Source organism: Mytilus edulis, chromosome 10, assembly GCF_963676685.1.
Source record: "Mytilus edulis chromosome 10, xbMytEdul2.2, whole genome shotgun sequence".
NCBI classification, from domain to species: Eukaryota; Metazoa; Mollusca; class Bivalvia; order Mytilida; family Mytilidae; genus Mytilus; species Mytilus edulis.
In genome coordinates, this window is record NC_092353.1 from 9,600,736 (window position 1) to 9,627,090 (window position 26,355).

Below are 26,355 nucleotides of genomic sequence, written 5' to 3' on the forward strand. Positions count from 1 at the left end.
TATAACAACTCACGTAGATATAAACAACTCAAATATTCCTGCACATATATGACATATTCGCAACTAGACGTAAGCTAAAAGGAAAAGAACAATCGATCACTCTTGATTTTGCCATTTGATTAGGGACTTTCCGTTTTGAATTTTCCTCGGAGTCCATTTTTTTGTTGTTGTTGAGATTTTCATTCTTTTCATTCTCGTATCTCAGAGTTAGTCCTCTTTTGAACTGATGTAGGATGCTACTATAAATGCGCTACCAAATTTATACCAAACACACGAAACCCGCCAAAAGTATGTTAATATGGGCTTGATATAACTGTTCTTTAACTAATCTTTCTATTCCATTAGTGACTTGTCTTGTGACTTTTATTGAATAATGTATTATGTTTTGCAATGAAGCATATGAAAATAGAAGAATTAATTATTTTGCAGAATTAAAAGCTGTTTTAATTGTCATTTCCTGTTGGATGACAGTTATGACTTTTCTAATCTCTACATTACACATTCACACAATCCTAAAATAAAGAGATGTGTTATTATTTATCAAATGGTCCTTCGAAAAATCCAAATGAAAATTTAATTGCTGTAATTCATACAGCGCCTTAATGTAATGAAAAAAGGCAACAAACACAGTATTACCTTCTGTAACTGTGATATGATTGCTTCGGTACTGACATAATTTATAATAAGTCTTCTTTAAATTTTACTTTTATAATTTTCGATATGATTAAGAAACGAAAATTTCAACTCCCCAGACAGTTTGTTTATCTTTAAGTCGCTTTTGGGCATACACTACAGCTAACGTGTTTTCGTACTTATACATGCTGGCTTTCGAACTTGGCTTTTACGGTTCCTGGAAGAACAGCTTCGGACGCATCATGTATAAATGTATAATGTGTTACCTTTATCTTTTTTTCCTTGATATATATCTTTACCGGTACTAACATCGATGTTTCCTTTATATATATCTTTACCGGTACTAACATCGATGTTAGATAAATACATATCTTTATATATATCTTTACCGGTACTAACATCGATGTTAGATAAATACATATCTTTATATATATCTTTACCGGTACTAACATCGATGTTAGATAAATACATATCTTTATATATATCTTTACCGGTACTAACATCGATGTTAGATAAATACATATTAACATAACGTGTATACCAATACTTTAAGTACTTTTTATAGTAAATTCTACATTTTGTCAATATTTATATTTAGCATTGCATACATGTCCCGCTTTTTTCAGACTGTTAATGACAGGGTCGCTCTAAATCGCTCAAAGGTTTTCTGATCAACATTCCTGTTCGGCAATTATAAGATCTTTTTTTTTCAATTTCTTGGGTTCTCAAATATTTTTGCAACGAGCATCACTGAAGAGACATTAATTGTCAAATTGTGCATCTGGTCAATAATATTGTTACCGATGATCGATTGTTTGGAAATATTACTTGTAATTGGGATTTGAACTAGCTTTCAATAAAAACGATTACTCTTACATTCTGTTATTTGTCTGTTTTCTTATGTTTTGGTGTTTTTGTTTAAAAGAAAACAACCAAAGGCCACCAATGAATCTTCAATACAGCGAGAAAATCCCGTACCTGGAGGCGTTCTTCAGCTGGTCCCTAATGTACTAGTTCAGTGACAATGGACGTCATAATAAACTCCAAGTTTTATAAAAGAAACTAAAATTAAAAAGCATACAAGACTAACAAAGGCCAGAGGCTCGTGACTTAGGACAGGCGCAAAAATGCAGCTGGGTAAAACATGTTTTGAGATCTCAACCCTCTCCCTATACCTCTGGCTAATGTAGAAAAAACAAACAGAGCAATACGCACAGTACAAATCAGTCAGACGTCAGAATAGGTAACAAAGGAAAATAAACAAAATGACAATGATACATTAATTAACAAAAGACTCCTGTCAGTTAATGATATGCCAGCCCCAGACCTCAATTAAATTGATTGAAAGATTATGTTTTCATCATATGAATATCAAGCACAATCCCTCCCGTTAGGGGTTTAGTATCATATTATCATAATATATATTTGAGAACATAACCCGTATCATGCCAACAACAGGTTTTAGAATGAGTGTATTTATTTTGGATGCAAAGACCCTATTAGTGAACCTATATTAAGGCTAAATTATGCCCTTTTTAATGACCCGACAACAGTATCGTAACTATATCCCTCATCAATTGTAATCGATTTCGATAATTATCGTTTTTCATAAACTTCCATATTGCACTTCTATTGTTACCAATTATCTTAGGGATAAATTGTCAACAATGAAATTAGCAAAATATATATATATAGAACTTTCAATTTTTATATCTACCAACTTTCCAACGTGATGGCAATGGCAATCCTGACAATATTTACAATAATTGCTCCATGATATGTAGTAAAATGCTAATTAAATAATTCTATATATATATATTTTGCTTATTTCATTGTTGACAATGATATATATTTTAGCTGTACTTTTACCTAACGTTTAATATACAGAGTAATGAAGACCAATATACATACTAAGCAAGCTACCAAAACGTGCAAGATGCAGAGATTATTTTACGAAAAAATACGATTAATTACATTTACTTGATTAATATGGCATGCGACTTTTTTTCCAATTACAAGGAACAATATATTATAGATGTGCTTGAAGTAATTTTATATAGTTACTGAAAGATCATGATAATTGGAAAATCAGATTTATTTAGTTCATTGTAATAAAATTGAGAATGGAAATGGGGAATGTGTCAAAGAGACAACAACCCGGCCATAGAGCAGACAATAGCCGAAGGCCACCAATGGGTCTTCATTACTCTGTATATTAAATGTTAGTTAAAAGTACAGCTAAATTATGTCATTGTCAACAATGAAATAAGCAAAATATATATATAGAATTATTTAATTAGCATTTTACTACATATCATGGAGCAATTATTGTAAATATTGTCAGGATTGCCATTGCCATCACGTTGGAAAGTTGGTAGATATAAAAATTGAAAGTTCTATATATATATATTTTGCTAATTTCATTGTTGACAATTTATCCCTAAGATAATTGGTAACAATAGAAGTGCAATATGGAAGTTTATGAAAAACGATAATTATCGAAATCGATTACAATTGATGAGGGATATAGTTACGATACTGTTGTCGGGTCATTAAAAAGGGCATAATTTAGCCTTAGCAATTATTGTAAATTTTGTCAGGATTGCCATTGCCTGTGTTTTTCATATGTGTTTTTCTTTTCCGTAATCCAAGATTGCCATTGCTTGTGTATTTCATATGTGTTTTTCTTTCTCCGTTTTTCTTTTAATCTTTATTTATATTATTTGACATCCTGTGGCATTTTATAGCTTACTTTACGTTCTCTGTACGCTTACTATACGTTCCTTATATACGTTTCTAAGTCAGAAACCTGATGATCAGTGGTTTTCGTTTGTTGGTGTGGCTTATTACTGTTTCTCGTTTCTCGTTTTTTTATATGGATTAGACCGATGTTTTTCCTGTTTTAATGGTTTTACATTACTCATGTTTAGGATCTTTTATGTCTTGATGTTCGATGTGAGACAAGGCTCCGTGTTGAAGACCGTACCTTGACCTATAATGGTTTACTTTTACAGATTATAACTTGAAGAGTTGTCTCATTGGCCTCATACCACATCTTCTTATATCTATAAGAGATTCGCTCATCATTGCTGAATCACGTGCGCTAACCTGTAATTGTTCACTTCTTTGGCCTTTAGTCTCTGGTGTATGCAATGATACTACATCTCTCTTTTAATCGTATTTATTTTGAAATGTAAACATTGTTTCAGAAAAAGGGAGAAGGTTTGGATCCATTAAAACGTTTAATCCCGCTGCAAATGTTTGCACCTGTCCTAAGTCAGGAATCTGATGTACAGTAGTTGTCGTTTGTTTATGTAATATATACGTGTTTCTCGTTTCTCGTTTTGTTTATATAGATTAGACCGTTGGTTTTCCCGTTTGAATGGTTTTACACTAGTAATTTTGGGGCCCTTTATAGCTTGTTGTTCGGTGTGAGCTAAGGCTCCGTGTTGAAGGCCGTACTTTAACCTATAATGGTTTACTTTTTAAATTGTTATTTGTATGGAGAGTTGTCTCATTGGCACTCACACCACATCTTCCTATATCTATGTATATATAAACAACTTATAACATTAGTTGAAAATAATATCCATACATGAACTGTCGCCGTGTTGTTCTTCTATTTGTCTTTAAAAGGGTGTGTATAAATGTCATTGATATTAATGACATTGTTCTTATATGTTTCCCTTGATATTGTTCCCATACTTCTAAATTAATTATTCCTATAAATCAGTTGTGAATCTTGGAATCAAGTTAAACGTCATTTAGAACACTTGAATTTCTCAGCAGTCAATCATTATGAAATACTATATATTCTATATCAATATAACATAGAATATCTAATATTCCCATCGATCGTGGAATTTTCCAATAATGGCGAAATGAAAAATTAGAATGATTTAGGCTTTTTTGTTTGCGATGTTCCGCTACCATTAACTCAATCAGCAACACAAACTGCTAAATGTAAAGTGTGTGGCTATATTGACAATTTTGTTTACTGATTATTGTTTAGGTTCCAACGTCCATTACTGAAACTGTCCTTTGTTAATTTACGTCACAGAGTGTCCAAAGTGTCATGCGCATTCGTAGGTGTTTTGATCGATAGTGTAAATCTCGGTATAGCTGATTCCTTTGAGAAGCGACAGATGAAACCTACAAGACTGTGACACACAGAGAGAGCATAACATCTGTATTAAAAGGGTAAGATTTTAACAATTTACTCATTATAGACTTACTGATGTTTTTCCGATATTTTTCTCTCACTAGAATATTTTACTTCAAGCACATCTATAATATATTGTTCCTTGTAATAGGAAAAAAGTCGCATGCCATATTAATCAAGTAAATGTAATTATTCGTATTTTTTCGTAAAATAATCTCTGCATCTTGCACGTTTTGGTAGCTTGCTTAGTGCAATAACAATGAAATATTATAGTAATCAAAGACTTAACAGGAATAACAAAGCAAGCCAACAGTCCACATTACATCTAAATCTCACCATACGGACATTTCTTATGTTCCAATATCTTCTGTATCAACCACTTATAAGTTATAGCTCCTGACAAGAATCCATTAACAAAATGTATCTTAGTTCTGTTTATGGACTCTTCTCCTAAAAGTCAATTCTGTATGATTTATAAAAAAGGATTACCTATCAGTTTAATTGAATGACAAATAGAAGATCGGTAATGCAAAATTAAATATGTCGCTTTTGTTGCTTAGAATATTAAAAATGGCAGCAAAGAATGATACATCAGACTGTTGTAATTGAAGCTGTCAAATTTTCTATCTTTCCTATGTTGTTTGCTTTTTAAGATAAGTAAATACAGCCACACCAACTGAATTAAATTAAAATCAATAAATAATCTAAATAAATCTTCAATCTCATACTTACAACATTCCGACCAAATCATTAGCATCAACTGATGTGAAGACAATTTACACCTACATAAAAATAAAATGGGACTCATTCCATGTGCCCAATAAACGGATTGCGTTTCAAATCTGAGGGTTCGGGACTACCATTCACTATTGGACCAAAAGAAAGTTCAACACACAAAATAAAAACCTGATGAAGTGGGAGGTTTAATCAAAGAGAAAATAAAACAGGTTGAAAATAATTCTTGTGATAAACTTGACTTCCATGGCGTATGAGCAAATAAGGCATAATTAAGATTATATAAACCTTATTGAAGAAATCAATGGTGTTCCGTTTACATTGTGTTATCTTGTAAATGCATGTACAATTGATGATAATGCAGCTTCCCTTAGTCACATTGAAGGATAGATTGATTGATTGTTGGTTGCTTAACGTCCATTGAAGGATAGAGAAACGGGTATATTGTTAAAGATGTTAAAATCAATATTATACCTTTTATAGAATATAAAGAGATTCCAATTGAGAATGTTTTGGAAAGACGATCTAGAATAAAAGAGAAAACTGATATACAAGATTAATTTGTAAATCGTGGCATGTTCTGCTTGAGTCAGCATGAAAATTACTTAATCGATATTTATGTGTTAGAGATAATATTAGATTATTATTTCATAAAACAAAAAACAAGTTATGAATTTTAAAGTGTTGATTGGTGATGGCTTTACGCCGCATCAGCACAAAAAAAAGCTATCATTGTGATAAAAGTATCATTTATATCTATATATCGCGGCCAGATGTAATTGTATCATCAATCCCAAAATAAAATATATCACACAAAAGGATATTTATTTTTATATTAACTTCCTCTGCGTATATTAACATCACAGTTTAGCCTTGCTGTTACTGTATCCTCTATAGATATACATCGACATCGTGCAGATGTATAAAAGTTAATTATTCAATAATGGGTCATTATAGGTCTGCAATTGATAATCGAATCGATTTAGTATTGTTCGATATGATGGTCTATATACCTGTCCAACACATCCGATAATTACTAGCCTATGCTATTGAAAACCATTCATCGATCTACAACAACTGAATAAATAGAACAAAAGGTAGGGTAGATTCCGGATGTCCTTTCAAATACAGATCGCCGGGACGAACAGTGTTTTTCTGACATTTTGTATTGATTAATATAAGTGTTTACTAAATCATGGTTTTTAAAATTGATGCTAATAATAAGGAAGAGTAGGAAGGGGGACGACGACGAGGCGACGACAATGACGAGAATTTGTAAATATAGAATGGTTTTGGAAATTAAACGAAAGAAAAACCACTACTGTTAACCGAACGAACGAAAAACACCTACTGTTAAACCACTCTCTCAAATTCTGAACGACATACCGTGTTTCTGTTTTAATTGAACGCGATATTTATTCCTTAACATAATGATGATCCTGATGGCTAAAAAAACTGCCCTCAAAAGAGGACGCCAGATAAGTTTTTTTCCAGAAAAGGGCATACTTGAATAACATGACATTAGTTATAAGAAATAATAATCAAGTCTTGAAATCGTCATTTTATACGTCTATTAAATGTACTTCCACAACATGTTCCAGAGCATCGAACGACTATTATGCCTGAAACCAATATAAAAAGAATTAAAAACCAATTGTTCAGAGAACAATTGAAGGTCTTTCCATATCAAAGAAATTTTGATAAGATTCTGAAGATAGTTGTTCATACTGATACGATAAATAATGGTTTAATCATATTTTTAAGTGATATAAAGGAGATAATATGCTACTTCCGGTGAAATGAATGTCACTTCCGGTCTCATATGATAGCTTCTTTCACACTGATTCCAAAAATATATAGTTTCTATATACTTTTGTATTAAGAATGGGAGATACATGGTCACTTCCGGTTTGTTGGAAGTCATTTTTAGTCTTCAGTAATAAGTTTATGTATCTATATGACAAAATATATGGATTCTGAGTACTTTTATACGAAAAAATTGCAAAAAAGGTTACTTCCGGTTTTCTCAAGGTCACTTCCGGTAGTCATTTTTCAAGGTCATTTGTCATCCAACCTTTTGCACAAGGTCAAATGCCATTAAAATGGACTTAGTTGAAGTTATAATCAAATAACCTCATATCAAGACATTTCAGGGGCACTAACTCCTATTAGATGCTATTTAATTGTATCAGACCAAATGTAACATATCTTCATAACTATATAGCAATCATTTTGCACTTGTTCTTTAATATGTACCTTTTCAAGGGTTGGAGAAAATACAAACACATGGAAAACCGAATTTAGAACTTGACCTTGACCTTTGACCTTGACCCCATTTTCTAATAAAGGGCCTAGGGATCTCAAATAAATACATTCCAGGGTTATACGGTTGACGGTTTATTAGTTAATAACACATATTGAGAAAATAATTTTGTAAAGGTAGATAACTCCTATAAAATTTCATCGAATCGCTTCGATCCAAATAAGCCAAATTTTCCTTAGGATGTAACGAACAATTTGTAAAAAGAATTTTGTCGCTATCTTTTTTTGTTACGAAGGAGATGCACTCTGATGATAAACAGTGAATAGGGAGATAACTCTTACAAAGAAAAGTGTTCGGCTTAGCAGGGTTAAATGTAAAAGCGCATAAACTGTACGATACAATATGAAAAATATCTAAGCGACATATTGAGAAACAAACATTTGTCGCAATATCAAAATTAGGCGGAAGAAAAAAAAAAAAAAAAAAAAAATAATAATAATCAGAAGAAATACAATAGGTCTTTCCACAGAAAGGTGGAAAGACCTAATTATATGTTGTTGTTTCCAAATGCAAATAACATAATCTGATAAATCTGCAATGAAAAGGATCTGTCAATAAACCAATTAGGATAAATGGCTTACTTTCTATGACCTCCAAATAAGCTTCATCTATATATTAGTTGTAAAAAGATGAGACTATCAGTCATCGTTATGAAAAACTTAATATCCTAATGCAAATTAGACTGTTGTGATAGTTTTTATCTAGTTAACGTTCAGTGGCAAATAATACATGCATATTCAGGACGATGCAAATTTCAAAAATTATTCATGTTGAGAACATATTTTATTAAATAAAATCTCAGTTTTTAAAACAAATAAAACGGTTAATGTGTGTTTAAGATAAAGGTTAGTTACTATAGATACAAACATATCTGCTATACATCTTAACTAACTTTAATTTTAGACATCTATGTTGATTAACATAATATCCTACAATAAAAGAAATGCTTTTAATTTTCCTCATAGTGAACTTTCAATTTTTATATCTACCAACTTTCCAACGTCAAATGGATATGGAGTATACATCTGCCTTCATAGTTTAATTGACTGCAATTGAATATCTATGCTTAAGATTTTGATAGTGATAGTAGCATTGAAGACCCATTGGTGGCGTTCGACTGTTGTCTGCTCTATGGTCGGATTTTGTCTCTTTGACACATTCCCCATTTCCATTCTCAATTTTATTACAATGAACTAAATAAATTTGAATTTCCAATTATCATGAACTTTCAGTAACTGTATAGGAACAATTATGTAGTGCCTGCAAAATGCTGATTGTTTTCCCAGTTGAAACGATATATGCCAAAGATTTACCTTCTGGCATGATTTCCACGATAGAAAGTTAGATTACAATGTTGCAGCTGACACGGAAGCCAATAAACTAACGTGTCCCAAACAGTAAGTTTGAAGTCATTCATTTGAATAGTTCATAAACCCCAACTTGATGATCGTTATAGAAGTTCTAAGAAACAAAAAGCTTACGTGTTGAACCATGATATTTTAATACCACTGGCGTTTATTAAATAAACGAGGATATCAAATGACAGCGACTTGTAATGTAGATGTCCTCAAATAATTATCCTCCTCCTCATACAACTGTATAGATGAATGTTATCAAAGTTGAAATTAAAACCAGGTATAGAATATCTGTTAATGTTTTATAAATTAATTTAATGGTTCTAAATCTACCATAAAAGCACGTATCTTTCTTCGGTGAATAATTTAATGGATATATATCACGAAATGTGTTTACCTTGTTCTATGTTTTTATAGATCAAAGTGCTTTTTCTGGAAGGTATGGAAATATAAATTCAATTAAAGCAATGTTGCGTTGCTGAAATAATTAATCCGTTTCATACCTGTTACAATGTAAAGTTCTGAAAGGCTTTGTATTCTCAAGCACAACAACGTACTATACTTCAACCGGATTTGTTCTGATCTGAAATATTTCCTAATTGAGATACATCTCTAAAGTCTTAATTTTAAACCAACAAAACAACATGATAACTTCGACCTTCAAATGATCTCAAGAAGATATTTTTTTTCCGGAAGTCGTAATTTATTTTGAAATAATATTTTTACATATTCTATGCAATTTGATTCCAAATAAAATGAAAATCCATCATCAGCTATGCTTGTTATTTATCAATGTGTTTCATATGGTATTAGGCATTGCTGGTTATTCAGACCGATACAATTGTACCCTAGAGAATATAAGAGTAATGGAATCTGTAAACTTTACGTGTATTATTCCCCCTTCTGTCAACTGAGGGGTAATAAAATGTTATCATTGAAGGACAAGAGCACTAGTTTTTTCATTTAACGAGAGATCTTTTCTGGTAACTACGTTTTATCTTACAAGAATAAAGTCCACAGAGACAACAAACTCAAATTAATTGATAGGATATAATATTGTTTTTCAAGCATTCGGTTTTCTAAAAAAAACAAATACCTTGCCTTTTTAGCTCGCCTGGCCCAAAGGGCCAAGTGAGCTGTTCTCGTCACTTGGCGGCCGTCGTCCAGCCGTCGTTAACTTTTACAAAAATCTTCTCCTCTGAAACTACTGGGCCAAATTTAACCAAACTTGGCCACAATCATCATTGGGGTATCTAGTTTTATAAATGTGTCCAGTAACCGGCCAACCAACGAAGATGGCCGCCATGGCTAAAAATAGAACTTAGGGGTAAAATGTAGATTTTGGCTTATAACTCTGAAACCAATTGCAAAGCATTTAGAGCAAATCTGACATGGAGTAAAATTGTTTATCAAGGCAAGATCTATCCGTCCTGAAATTATCAGATGAAATGAACAACCGGATGTTGTGTTGCTGCCCCTGAATTGGTAATTTTAAGGAATTTTTGCCGTTTTTGGTTATTATCTTGAATATTATAATTATTATAGATAGAGATAAACTGTAGTCAGCAATAATGTCCAGCAAAGTAAGATCTACAAATAAGTCAACATGACCAATATGGTCAGTTGACCCCTTAAGGAGTTATTGCCCTTTATAGTCATTTTTTACTTATTTTTCGTAAATTTTTGTAATCTTCTACAAAAATCTTCTCCTCTGACACTACTGGGCCAAACTTAATCAAACTTGGCCACAATCATTATAAGGGTATCTAGTTTACAAAATGTGTGCAGTGACCCGGCCAACCAATCCAGATGGCCGCCATGGCTAAAAATAGAACATAGGGGTAAAATGTAGATTTTGGCTTATAACTTTGAAACCAAAGCATTTAGAGCAAATCTGACAAGCGGTTAAATTGTTTATCAAGTTAATATCTATCTGCCCTGAAATTTTCAGATGAATTGGACAACTGGTTGTTGGGTTGCTGTACCCCAATTGGTAATTTTTAAAGAAATTTTGCCATTTTTGGTTATTATCTTGAATACTATTATAGATAGAGATAAACTGTAAACACCAAAAATGTTTAGCAAAGTAAGATCTACAAATAAGTCGACATGATCAAAATAGTCAGTTGACCCCTTAAGGAGTTAATGTCCTTTATAGTCAATTTTTAACAATTTTCATGAATTTGGTAAATTTTTGTAAATTTTTACAAAATATTTTCCTCTGTAACATAGGGCCAAGTTTATTATAGATAGAGAAAATTGTAAGTTGCAAGAATGTTCAGTAAATTAAGATCTACAAACACATCACCATCACCAAAACACAATTTTGTCATGAATCCATCTGTGTAATTTGTTCAATATGCACAAAGACCAAGGTGAGCGACACAGGCTCTTAAGAGCCTCTAGTTTAGATTTTATTCTAGATCTAACCTGGGAGATTTTTCCACAGTCAGGTAATATATATAAGAAGATGAGGTATGAGTGAGAATGAGACAACTCTGTAAATTCGTCTACGTTTAAGAATCCCAAATTAGCAATAGTAGTCAAATTTCGGAAAAGACATCAGTTACATCAGATGTAAGTCTAGGATATATATTTATGTGTATATGTCAGACTCTTTGGTAATTTCTATACTGTATGGATTTTGTTGTAGAAAATATGCAGACCTGTAACTTGTTACACCGTTGATTGGTAAAGTTCTCTTGGTGAATATTCCACCACTTCTTCTTATTTAAAGTTAGACTGCGATTTTATATTCATTCTACAATCTAATTAAAATTAAATCTTCGCACTCGCTCATTTGTTTATGCTTGGTCGCTGCGTGGGGCTCCCATTAGCAATTCATATCGGTTTTCTTTTAAATTTGTTTTTGGGAGGGGGCGGGAGGAAATTGAGGGGTGAGACGAGAACTTCAATGAAGCACACATTAAATCACGTTTTTCTTGGTTTTTTTTAAATCCTTCTCTGCTGTTTAGAATGAAGGAAACTTTAACTCAGTTTTTTTATCTTATATAAAGGTGTGTCCTAACTAATTGTTTTAACCCATTATCATATAATGGGTTGACTGATTCTGAAGGCGTTATGTTAAATAACTGTCTTTGTTCATTGATACAATATCTCCCACCAGGGATGTCGTATGTGTATTGTATTGATTATCTATCGTAAACGTTTTCCAAAGACTAAGTTACATCCTTTGTAGAATTATTAATCATTAATGTTTTTACAAATCCGGAGTTATCTTTTACAAGGTAAATGTGCGTGGTATATATAGAGCCACGTCTCATTGTAGTGTTTGTGTCTTTTTACGATACTAATGCCGTATGGAATAACTAATAACCAAATGATAGTTTAAGGCATGTAAATAAATGAACACGATGAAAGACAGAACATATAGAATCTATTATAAGAATTTAATTTATTTTGTAAATATGGAGATAATAGATAAAGGAAGATGTGGTGTGAGTGCCAATGAGACAATTCTCCATCCAAATAACAATTTAAAAAGTAAACCATTATAGGTTAAAGTACGGCCTTCAACACGGAGCCTTGGCTCACACCGAACAACAAGCTATAAAGGGCCCCAAAATTACTAGTATAAAACCATTCAAACGGGAAAACCAACGGTCTAATCTATATAAATAAAACGAGAAACGAGAAACACGTATATATTACATAAACAAACGACAACTACTGTACATCAGATTCCTGACTTAGGACAGGTGCAAATATTTGCAGCGGGATTAAACGTTTTAATGGATCCAAACCTTCTCCCTTTCTCTGAAACAATAGCATAATAAGACAGTAAACATACACTGTAAGCAGTATCATTTATAAAACATTTATTTTAACATAGTAGCCTTATCAAGAAAAGAGAGAAAGCTGTTAAAGGAAGTTACTGATAAAATAGTAACCATTATACAGAATAGTTATGTTCATTGCATTTTCTTCTCAAACCGGTCTTATGACCTTTGTATTATCTTGTTCATGACAATCAGTTCTAATAGCTTTTGGATTATATATCGTTTTCCCGACAATCCAGTCTTATGGCCTTTGATTCATCTTGTTTACGACCATTCGACCGTATGACCTTTGAGTCAACTTGTTCACGAAAATTCGCCCTACATGTAATAGCCTTGAATCATCTTGTGTTTTCGTTAATCTGTTTTTTCTTGGCATTTGGATCATCATGTTTTCGACAATTCGGCCGTATGAAATTTGTATCATCTTGTTCACGACTATCAAACGACATTTGTATCATTTTGTTCACGAAAATCCGGTCGTATGACCTGCGGATCATTTTGTTCACACTAATCAGGTCGTATAACCAGCTGTGGATCATCTTGTTCACACCAATCAGGCAGTATAAACTGCGGATCATCTTGTTCACACCAATCAGGCAGTATAACCTGCGGATTATTTTGTTCACACCAATTAGGCAGTGTAACCTGCGGGTCATCTTGTTCACACAAATCAGGCAGTATAACTTGCGGGTCATCTTATTCACACCAATCAGACAGTATAACCTGCGGATCATCTTGTTCGCACCAAGCAGGCAGTATAATTACCTGCGGATCATCTTGTTCACACCACTCAGGCAGTATAACCTTCGGGATCATCTTGTTCAGACCAATCAGGCAGTATAATTACCTGCGGATCATCTTGTTCACACCAATCAGGCAGTATAACCTGCGGATCATCCTGTTCAGACCAATCAGGCAGTATAACCTGCGGATCATGTTGTTCACACCAATCCGGCAGTATAACCTGTGGATAATCTTGTTCACACCAATCAGGCAGTATAACCTGTGGATAATCTTGTTCACACCAATCAGGCAGTATAACCTGCGGGATCATCTTGTACACACCAATCAGGCAGTATAATGACCTACGGATCATCTTGTTCGTACCAATCAGGCAGTATAATTACCTTCGGATCATCTTGTTCACACCAATCAGGCAATATAATTACCTTCGGATCATCTTGTTCACACCAATCAGGCAGTATAACCTGCGGATAATCTTGTTCACACCAATCAGGCAGTATAACCTGCGGGTCATCTTGTTCACACCAATCAGGCAGTATAACCTGCGGATAATCTTGTTCACACCAATCAGGCAGTATAACCTGCGGATAATCTTGTTCACACCAATCAGGCAGTATAACCTGCGGGTCATCTTGTTCACACCAATCAGGCAGTATAACATGCAGGTCATCTTGTTCACACCAATCAGGCAGTATAACCTGCGGATAATTTTTGTCAGTACAATCCTTTTGGTTTTCTGTTACCAAATGTAGCAATGTCTAATCTGTTTTTAGATTAAATTGTATGGTTTCTACTTCAGTTAAACGTTGCTAAAATGACTTTGCTACTTAGCCGCATATGTATAAATATAAAAATGCCAAGCTTACAGTGCGTACGAAACCAATACAAAGTCTCATGCAATACCTCGATTAATTTCATAAACTTGTCTAATTTTTTTTAATTATTTCCTTCTATTAAAACATATTGCGCCTTTTTTCCTGGTCTACGTGAATTATCCGCATCACACTTCCTTATAGGACAAAAGCACTGTTATATATCAGAGTAGAAGTCAACATTTATATGTCTTCAGTATTCTAATAATGTACAACATATTTATTGATTTCATCATGCTGAATGCTGAGATGCCTTAAGATATCTTGCATCAATTTAATTTGGTCAATCGTAAAACAGAATAGAAAATTACCAATAACCAACATACAATATTCATTTTATTTGTCAATAATTGTATACTGTTAATTCTTGTAAACAACATTAAATAAATGATTAGGAAATGTTTAAAAAGTTATTATAAAAGTATAATTCATTGATAGATAAGTTTTCTAAAAAGTTTTATATCGGCAAATACTTTATGGCATTTTCTGGATCATATAGTCTTTAAAGTAAACATAAGAAGAATTAGTATGCTGGTAACATATAAGTAAATTAATTAAAGATAATAACGTTTTCAATTTATTACATTGGTACCGTTTTCTTTGTTTTCACAGATCTTCAGAATCATTGTGACTTGTATACAGAAGTATTAACAATCGATTGAATTATTTTTCCTTGAATATATTAAGAACTCTTGTTACATTCGTATATGCATCTTATACGAAAATATTGTTAAAAATTTGTGATAGATCATTGTGGCACGAAACAAAATATACCATAATGCTATTTGTTCAATATTGTGTTAGTCGATAGCACAAAGTGATATAGGGCTCAAACTCCCGTCGGTGTTTTATGTCGTCTGAGAAGTTAGGTGAAGGGGATATAGGGCACTGTTAAGTAAAATGAGCCAATTTTACTGTTTCGTCTGACGGTAACTATACATTTGTACGAGTATAGCCAAGCATTTACACATTTCAAAAGTTTGAAGAAAAAGACCATTTATTGAATATGCATTACTTATGGTCTGAATTTCTGTTTTTTTGAGATTCTGGCACACGGTAGTCGCTTAGTCATGGTTCATGTTCTTACTGACGGTCGAACTAGGAATAGTTTAAAGAACTGTATTCGAACACCGCTCGTGGCAGGTGCGTTTGATTTGGGTTATGTATGACTATGAATGTCAGTTGATCTACCAAAGGTCAATTGGACTCTCCCGGCACTTTGGCTTCCACCACCAATAAAATCTGGCCTCCACGGTATAGCCAAGTGTATTGAAAGTGGCGTTTAACACCATCAATTAACCAATCAATCAATGACTAAAACATATAGGCCAACAATATATTCGGTTTACATAATAATTGCGAAACATTTTAACCAGTTCAATATATTGAGGTGTGAGTTCGCTCTCACCCACACCACACAATATTTTGTTACACAAATGTTTGCAGTTTGTAATTCAGAAACGTCCAGGTGCATTCAGATCTACGTAGTTTTTACAAACACTATACATGAAGGGTAGGAATATTATACTCAAAATCTAAGAATCTGCTCCGAAAAGCTAGATTACTTATTTTTACAAACATATGGAATGATAGAACACGACACTACTAATTTTTGTCTTTGTGGCGTTTCAACAACGTTTTGGTTAATTTCTGGACATTGCTTTAGTTTTAACAATTGAGTTATTTTAATGACAACTGTGTTTATTTTATACTTCTGAAAGAAAAAGTCTGTTCGCTCTAACTCGGTAATGCATTGTTCATTACATGTTCTGTTGAAACTATATTAACAGTGTTGGAAGTGTTGAATATAAATGAATTATCGATGACTTCGAGATAGAATAAGTTCTAAAACAGTTTATTGAATATTTTCTTGGTTCGGCTATACCATTTAAAAAACTTGTTTTGTATATAATTTATTCGAAGATAAACGAAAATAAATATTAAATAGATAAACTTCAATCCTTGGTTAATTTAATTTGTATATTTCTTTCTATCCATAAATAGAGAATCATAACAGATATATTTTACAAATCCATTTCATTGATCATTCTTTGGTTATTTTTAAATTTAAATGTAAACTATGTTATATTAGAAATTTGTCTCCCCAAATGGCGGATTAAGTATCTACAAACAATTATATTGGAAGATGCTGACATTACTGTGTTTAAAGTTTTACTAACACCTTCGCATTCTGGCGAACTTTTAGTAACTTTAGTAAACTAAGATAATATATAATCCATATGCTTTTGATGCAAATAAATGTTACGACACAGGGATAATACAATCAGTTGCGATAGTTCTATCGAATATTTATTATTTATGTGATTTTTAACGGTCACTGTCTGCCAATGGTCCAGTGATAAGCAATGATAACTTGACCTTTAAGTAGCAGTTATCAATCTTATATGTTTTAAAAAGGTCGTAACGGAAAAGCTAGTGTTTTTTTAACATCCATCGACAGTTAGATCGATGCTCTTATGGAGGATGAAATGTCTCTTGGTTTGATAATGAATTATTAATAGTTTTGTAATAAGGTTATCTGGGTATCATTACTTTATGGGATGCTTGGTATTCTTTTATAATAAACGCGAGGGCGTAAAGCGCAATATATGGTTTGACTTATGACCTATACAATAAGAAATTATTGAAAGGAAATAAAATCAGACTTACATATCATTCGAAAAGAACTACGTGAAAAAGTATAATTTATTATTTACTCTGCAACTTGACTTTATTCTTCTACGGGAATTTACCAGGAATATTTGCTTGAAGTGTCATTGCCAGTTTCACATAAAAGATATGCATAAAAAGACTACGCCAGCCAAAAATAAATTTTCTTTCTTTTATTCATCATTCACCTCTGGGACATGTATGCTGCTATAATTGATACTTTAAGTCATATCATTCATTTGTAACCTCTACAGATGTAGAGCCTCAACAATTTAAGATCTCTACACAAACAATTCTTCCGTTTTTTAAAACACGATATATGCAGCCTTGTCCGGTAGTAACTGGGGCTTAAAACTAAAGCCTCGTGTAGGAAGACTGTCACGCTATAGAAACGTTATAAACACATTTAGCAACAACTTTGAGAGATTCTGTATTTGGCTTGTTGCAGGGCAATACTTCTCCTCTTTTCCTTTTTTCTTGTGGGGTCAAATATTGCGCTCATCATAAGAAAATGACCCACTTGACAGATTTAAGTTTAGTTTGTATTGTCCTGAACGTATGCACACTCCCCATGACTACTATGTAGAAAACTGCAATCAAGATAATCATCGAGAAAATATCAAAACACAAATATACTTTTAAAACACGCAGTGTAATTGTGAGTATTGAGTCGCGTATTACCCTTTTCATATCGGAATCAACGCTCAGCCCATCAAATTTTACAACGCATACGTGTACTTTTAATCAAAAATTAAATCTACATTTGTCATTTCCATTCACCCGACATTTACATTAAACTGACATTTAAGTAACAACATAGTACATATTTATTACCACCTATGTGTTCAAGCTTGTTCTGGTTAAATACTAGTAGTTGCGAAACTCTCATTAAGTGTTGCTAGTTGTTTGAATTTAAATGTCAAATGAATATTGGATCCTTTAAAAACCAAGAAAAAGATGCGGTCAGTGAGTTCGACTTTGGTTGAAAAAAAAACTTCCATCAAAGCCTTAAAATTTTTCGGTATCAAACGTTAATGCCAGGCGAAAAAATAGTGAATTGACCTTTGAAACAAGAAATTGGATATATTGGATATGTATGTATACATGTGATTAATCATTATGATAATTGAAATGAAAATGAACATCTAATGCATCTTTTCTACCAGTCATTACCAATAAAGCCCCAATGAATATTCCGATATTTTTTCCTAAACGAAAAGGCTTAATGTTTGTGTGTAATAAACGAGCGATACAGGCTATCAGAATACATAATAAAAAAAACCAATTGAGCGAATTAAAACAGCTCAACTTCTAGGAAAACATTTTATTCAATAATATATATGTAGTACAATGCTGTATTAACTGCAGTTAACATTTTTCCTGTTTTATTGTAAGGAAAGCCGATCAATATAACAAAAAATATTCTTTAAAAATACCAGAGCACTTATGTTTGAGTAACGTTGATTAACCAACTTTGAAACCTATAAGAACTTAGCTTTAAAGTTCTTGTTCAGTAATTAGATAAAAATTGGGACAAATTGACAGATGTTGTTGACAGTCACTTTTCTTTATTAGCTGACTTTAAATATCAATACTGCATTGAAGCAATTAAGATAAACTGCATTTGCATTTTCATGTAACCCACAGTAGTACTAATAGCTGTCAAATATATCATTCTACAATTTGCAGGTATAATGACGAGAAAATCATGTTTTGCTTACACAACAAAAACTATTATTGATATACAACTATATGTACATTCTGACACGGTCCTACATTCTATCGACACCTATATTTTTACAATGCATAAACTCGCGTTTTCTTGTATTGTTTATGACAATTTTATACTAAATCCATCGGATGTGTACTGATTGATATTCTAGTTTGAGAAACATGGTATTTTTCAGTTCTTATTGGATTTGAACTAGGTTCCATCGATTCTATACATTGTGTTTGCAGTGTTTTTGCTAGTTGATTGTTGTGTGTTGTATTTAATCAATGAGTTAAGCCCATTTCAACTGGATTTTGAGTTGGTTTTTATGTTGTGCTGTTTCATGACTGTCTGGCGTTAAGGGACGGTTTAGGAGGCCGCAACACGTGTAACCATGGTACATTGTGTATATTCGGATCACAACACAATAGCCTGTAATCTATTAGTAGTTGTCGTTTGTTAAAGTTTGTTACATATTTTTTTTCGTTTGTTGTTTTATAAATAAATTAGGCCGCTAGTTATCTAGTTTGAGTTGTTATTTCATGTCGGTTTTTTTTTTATCTTGATATGGGTATGGGTTTTGCTCATTATTGAAGGACGCACGATGACCTATAGCAGATAATTTCTACGTCATTCAGCCTCTGGTGGAGAGTTGTCTCACAACTCTTATTGGCAATCATACCACATCTTCTTATTTTATACTAAATTGAGAGAAAATAAGAAATATCTAGAAGCGCGTTTTTATCTGTGTCGGAAATTACTGCATACTTCATCTGTCGGTGAATAGATTGCTTATACCAAAGATAGAGACCTAAAGTCGAACCTCAGTATTAATAAACAATTTAGTAATAACAGAATGACTAAATGACCTCTTCTAAATTGACAATTTGCATAGTAAAAAAGGTTCCGAACTCACAACACGTTAGTATTTTGCAATATTGCTGCAACTTGGCATTTGAGAGGTAAAAGTTTTAGTTTGACATTTCTTCCAGTAATGAATAGATTGTTTCGTCACAATACAATGTACAAATGAAACCTGGAAAACTCAGTTTAGTTAGACAGTTAATTCATCAATATGTCATGACTACATTTACCTAACAATAAACTTAAATTATCTTAGGCGAAGTTATGGCGTAATGACAACAATAGGCTTTAAGTGCGCAGAATAATGTCTGCGTTGGTGTGGCTAAAATTTCTCTAAGACGTTTAAAGCCATCACAGTATTGTTGACTAGATTTTGAAATATCGTAATGTTTAAGCGCTTTGAACGCGGGACATTTATGAAGTCTTCATTTATAGTACGGTTGCCTATATTTTGAAATATCCTAAAATAAATGTTTAAGCGCTTCGAACTCAATTACATTTATGAAGTCTTCATGCATTTGTTAAAATGTCATAAAAGTTATTTGAATATAAAGTAGTTAACCCCTTTACAATTTCGTTCTGTGCCAAGCTATCAGGTCCGCGTGCTTGTTTTTTTTTTTTTTGTAGTTTCTCTTTTTTGTTCTAGAGAAATAGAGTGATTTTGATTGACAACTGTTTGATGTGGTCTGCTGTGCGTTATTTTTTACTATTCTCCCATTTTAGGGTTTCTAAGAGAATAACCTGCATGGTGTTGATCAAAAGAATCAATGAAAAAAGCACTTCTCATATAATGCCTTAAAAATAACACAGCAAATATATCTTTAGTAAAAAAAGTAAGACTATTCTTCAAACGAATAAATATATATGATCATGGATGTATCAACATGGGAAACAAATATCACCATACAACGTGTGGGTACAGAAACATTAACACAATGTGTGGGTACAGAAACATTAACGCAATGTGTGGGTACAGAAACATTAACACAATGTGTGGGTACAGAAACATTAACGCAATGTGTGGGTACAGAAACATTAACGCAATTAGTGGGTACAGAAACATTAACGCAATGTGTGGGTACAGAAACATTAACGCAATGTGTGGGTACAGAAACATTAACGCAATTAGTGGGTACAGAAACATTAACGCAATGTGTGGGTACAGAAACATTAACGCAATTAGTGGGTACAGAAACATTAACGCAATGTGTGGGTACAGAAACATTAACGCAATTAGTTGGTACAGAAACATTAACGCAATGCATAGGAACCCATTGGTTGGATTAGTTTTGGGATGTTAATGTTGCAAAGGCATTTTTACTTACTTAATTTAAAAAAAAATGACGTTGTTTGAAATGCAAATAAGTATTTGTTGGAAGAATAAATTCTCCAGAGAATCTATGCATATAAAAATAAGATGATGTGATATGATTTCCAATGAGATAACTATCCGCCAGAGTCAAATGACGTGCAAATAGGTAACTTTCGGTTACCATGCAACCTTCAACAATGAGAAAACTCCATACAATATTTAGCTATAAAAGGTCTAAAAAGAATGTGAAGTAACTCAAAAGAGAAAACTAATAGCCTTATTTATGACCATTCAATTCAAGAAAAAAATATGTCAAATATGAACCAAAGACAACCACTGAGTTACACGTCTCTGACTTTGAACAGGCACATAAAGAATGTGACGGGGTTAACATAAAATTGAGAATGTGTCAAAGAGACAACAACCCGACCATAGAACAGACAACAGCAGAAGGTCATGTTTGTGAGAGTTTAAATCTGTCACGACTAACCCGGGATAGTTGTTTAGCAGCAGTCTATAATAATATTTTGTTTTAGTATTACAAGTGTATGTACACATGCAGAAGCTTGTATCCGATATCTACCTCCACCAAATACAGAAGCTTGTATCCAATATCTACCTCCACCAAATGCAGAAGCTTGTATCCGATATCTACCCCCAACCAAACACGGAATGAACAAGAGGACTGCGTCAATAGTCTGAATGTTAATCGTTCCATTCTCAATCCAATAAACATGATCCAAATATTTTTTTTTTAAATTACAGATATAGTATTTACCAGTCAATATTATCAAAATAATAAAAGATTTAGATAGACATAGTTGTTTAGGTAAGGGTGAAGGTTGGTACCTATCAAAACGTTCAAAACCGCTGCATTTGTTTGCACCTGTCCTCAGTCAGGAACCTGGTGTTTAATGGTTGTCGTTTGTTGATGTGGTTTTTAAGTATTTTTCGTTTCTCGTTTTTTATACAGATTAGACCGTTGGTTTTTCCGTTTGAATGGTTTTACACCAGTCATTTTCGGAGCCTATTATAACTTGCTGTTCGGTGCGACCCAAGTACTTGACCTATAGTGGTTTACTTTTATTAATTGTGACTATGATGGAGAGTTGTCTCATTGGCCTTCTTACCATATTTTCGAATACATATTTATATATTTTTTTTTCTTTTTTTTTTACACAAGTACTTTTTTGGTCCAGATTTTTCAATCTTTTTGATTCCATTTTATTCAGCTTTTTTATGACCATATTTTGTTACATTTCACACACACACATGTAAATACATATACATAAATAATTTCCCTGTTCAGTTTCACAACTGTCATTTTCCTCTATGTGTTCTTGTAGTATTTATTGTGTTTTGTAATGTCGATTGCCCAATTATCACTTTTTTCCAGTTTAATTGTTGTAATTGGATCGTTAACAGATGCGAAAATCATAAAGGGAAAATACTATTAGCCTTGAATTAGAGAATAACATTGTACAAACAAGGCAAAGTTGAACGACTTACTCACACTCTGGTATAGAGAGTAGTATAGCAAACAGTTATTATATCTGAACATAAAAAATGTAGAATAATATGTTTAGCGAGCTGGTAGTTTCCATCCTGAGAGATTTATATAATTATTAAATGGATCGTTATGATTTTCTTTCCAGATTATAGACAATCTTAATATTAGTTTATAGCCATCATTAAAATTGAGAATGGAAATGGGGAATGTGCCAAAGAGACAACAAATCATTACATTCAAGTTCACTATCCTTACAATGAAAGTCCAAACCATGTACAAAAAGTTCATGCTTTATATATATATTATATAGGCTTATCTTCTGGGTTTTTTTAAATTGCTAACTTTATCATTCTTTAAATCTCCGATGATTCTTTTTTATTGGTAAAGTCATTGCATACAAGCCTTCGGACTATTTTAATGTTAAAGGTCATAATAAAAACTTGTGTTACATTCAATTCGAGTAATATACATGTTATATTGTAGAAGGAGTGTATTGCTATATATATCATCATATATTATTCCACAACATTGCACTTATGATTATTTCAGGATAAAACATGTATTCCGTGCATACAGAAGTATTGTGTCCGTGCAGAAATGTATACATACCCATTACGTTTTCAAAAGGGTTTTACATTAGAAAACGTTTGTGTTTCATGCCAATCATTTCAGTAGACACAATTGATAAGACTGGTGTTAACAATTATATGAAAATGAGTCATGACAAATTAGCAGACACACATTGTTTGATTACAAATATTTTCTTCTGTCAAACTTTACGATAATTTTAAATATTTAAATATATGCTAACGAGAACCCACCTTTTAATCCATATGTGTAGGTGTCCACGGTGTTGTCAGTGCTTTTATGATAATACATTGACACTTTAAAGGGAAAAATAACGTGCAATTCCGTTGACATTTAAACAATCTTGTTTAATTCTTTCAGGAATAAATCTATCTTCATTGTTACATTGTAAGCAGGGCAGACAAGTTCTCCAACTGAATAATCAAGCTTTTCTGTTTAAGGACAGAGAATAGATATTCAGTTGTTTTATAATTCAAATAATTATACAATGCATTACATAATAATAGACCAAGATTTGAATTCAGTCGTGAGGTTCGAACTGCCGAAAATATTGCAAAGTCTTCCACTTGTATTTTTGTCCATCTGATGAGTTAAGCCTTTTTCAACTGATTTTTATAGTTCGTTCATTTGTTGTACTGTTATACCACTGTCCGAGGTTAGGGGGAGGGTCGGGATCCCGCTAACATGTTTAACCCCGCCACATTATTTATGTATGTGCCTGTCCCAAGTCAGGAGCCTGTAATTCAGTGGTTGTCGTTTGTTTATGTGTTACATATTTGTTTTTCGTTCATTGTTTTACATAAATAAGGCCGTTAGTTTTCTCGTTTGATTGTTTTACATTGTCTTATCGGGGCCTATTATAGCTGACCATGCGGTATGGGCTTTGCTCATTATTGAAGGCCGTACGGTGACCTATAGTTGTTAATGTCTGTGTCATTTTGGTCTTTTGTGGATAGTTGTCTCATTGGAAATCATACCACATCTTCTTTTTTATATTCTCACTTTAGTATTGACGGTACAGAAGATAGTAGAAAACGTAAAATCAATGAAAAGCCATTGTGTATATCAGCACTTAGATGTTTCACTTTCCATTAATATCATGCAAGAAACTATGACATGGAGGGTTCAACACAATGTCATACAAAAGTGCATTCCATCTGTACACTTGTGATGGTACCATACTGATCGCTGACTGTGTCACAGTTTTTTGCATTCAGTAAAATTCTACCGATACTAAAAACAATTCATGTAATTTGTTGGAATTATCTTTTCATATGTGTCTACTTTAAGATAAGAACTAATATGTTATAGGTAGTTTATATACGGAATATTTTAACACTATGTGTCGTTTGGTTTGTGGTAACACTATAATTATCTTTGTTACCTCAGATATTTTGAAATGACATATCTTGCGCAAAGGAAGGACTCCGTGATTCATTTAAACCTGAATCATAGTCACTGTTAATACTTAAATATGTCCCAGCTATTTAGTGACAGTGGAATTAAAAACTCAAAATCAAATAAGCACAACAACATGTATTCGAAATTGAGCATTAATTATATTTTTTTCTATTTTATCTTTCAGGCACCAACATGCAATTGCTCCTTATTGTCCCCCTTATAGGGGTTATAATGGCCGCGCCTATGGCTGAAGAAAGAAACATCAAAGGTTAGAAATAGAATATTCACAATAGCTTAATTGGTATTGGATAAATTGTTTATTTGCTGTGCAGTTAAATAGTTCATTTTAATAAGCCTGGCTCACAATGGATTCATTTTCAATATAAGGAATAAAAAAAAATATGTCAAATAAAAAGAATAACAATAATACCGAACTCCGAGGTAAATTAAAAAAGGAAAAAACCATAAAAACTGACAAAATCAAACTATGTCAAACAACAGAACGAGTAAAATCAACAGTCATAAACCATAAACACTGACAAAGTCAAACTATGTCATACAACAGAACGAGTGAAATCAACAGTCATAAACCATAAACACTGACAAAGTCAAACTATGTCATACAACAGAACGAGTGAAATCAACAGTCATAAACCATAAACACTGACAAAGTCAAACTATGTCATACAACAGAACGAGTAAAATCAACAGTCATAAACCATAAACACTGACAAAGTCAAACTATGTCATACAACAGAACGAGTAAAATCAACAGTCATAAACCATAAAAACTGACAAAGTCAAACTATGTCATACAACAGAACGAGTAAAATCAACAGTCATAAACCATAAACACTGACAAAGTCAAACTATGTCATACAACAGAACGAGTAAAATCAACAGTCATAAACCATAAAAACTGACAAAGTCAAACTATGTCATACAACAGAACGAGTAAAATCAACAGTCATAAACCATAAACACTGACAAAGTCAAACTATGTCATACAACAGAACGAGTAAAATCAACAGTCATAAACCATAAACACTGACAAAGTCAAACTATGTCATACAACAGAACGAGTAAAATCAACAGTCATAAACCATAAAAACTGACAAAGTCAAACTATGTCATACAACAGAACGAGTAAAATCAACAGTCATAAACCATAAACACTGACAAAGTCAAACTATGTCATACAACAGAACGAGTAAAATCAACAGTCATAAACCATAAACACTGACAAAGTCAAACTATGTCATACAACAGAACGAGTAAAATCAACAGTCATAAACCATAAACACTGACAAAGTCAAACTATGTCAAACAACAGAACGAGTAAAATCAACAGTCATAAACCATAAACACTGACAAAGTCAAACTATGTCAAACAACAGAACGAGTAAAATCAACAGTCATAAACCATAAACACTGACAAAGTCAAACTATGTCAAACAACAGAACGAGTAAAATCAACAGTCATAAACCATAAACACTGACAAAGTCAAACTATGTCAAACAACAGAACGAGTAAAATCAACAGTCATAAACCATAAAAACTGACAAAGTCAAACTATGTCAAACAACAGAACGAGTAAAATCAACAGTCATAAACCATAAACACTGACAAAGTCAAACTATGTCAAACAACAGAACGAGTAAAATCAACAGTCAT

The 26,355-nt window shown here is 32.7% G+C and overlaps 1 protein-coding gene across 1 annotated transcript in view; it reads left to right on the forward strand.

Annotated features, from left to right (window-relative positions):
- The first annotated feature begins 4,625 nt into the window (after nt 1-4,625).
- LOC139493346 (uncharacterized) overlaps nt 4,626-26,355 on the forward strand; it is a 39,475-nt gene continuing 17,745 nt past the window's right edge. Inside the window, exons 1-2 of the mRNA XM_071281671.1 lie at nt 4,626-4,833; nt 24,865-24,948. Of these exons, the coding sequence (XP_071137772.1) occupies nt 24,873-24,948 (76 nt within the window). The 5' untranslated portion in view covers nt 4,626-4,833; nt 24,865-24,872. The remainder of the gene's footprint in view (nt 4,834-24,864; nt 24,949-26,355) is intronic.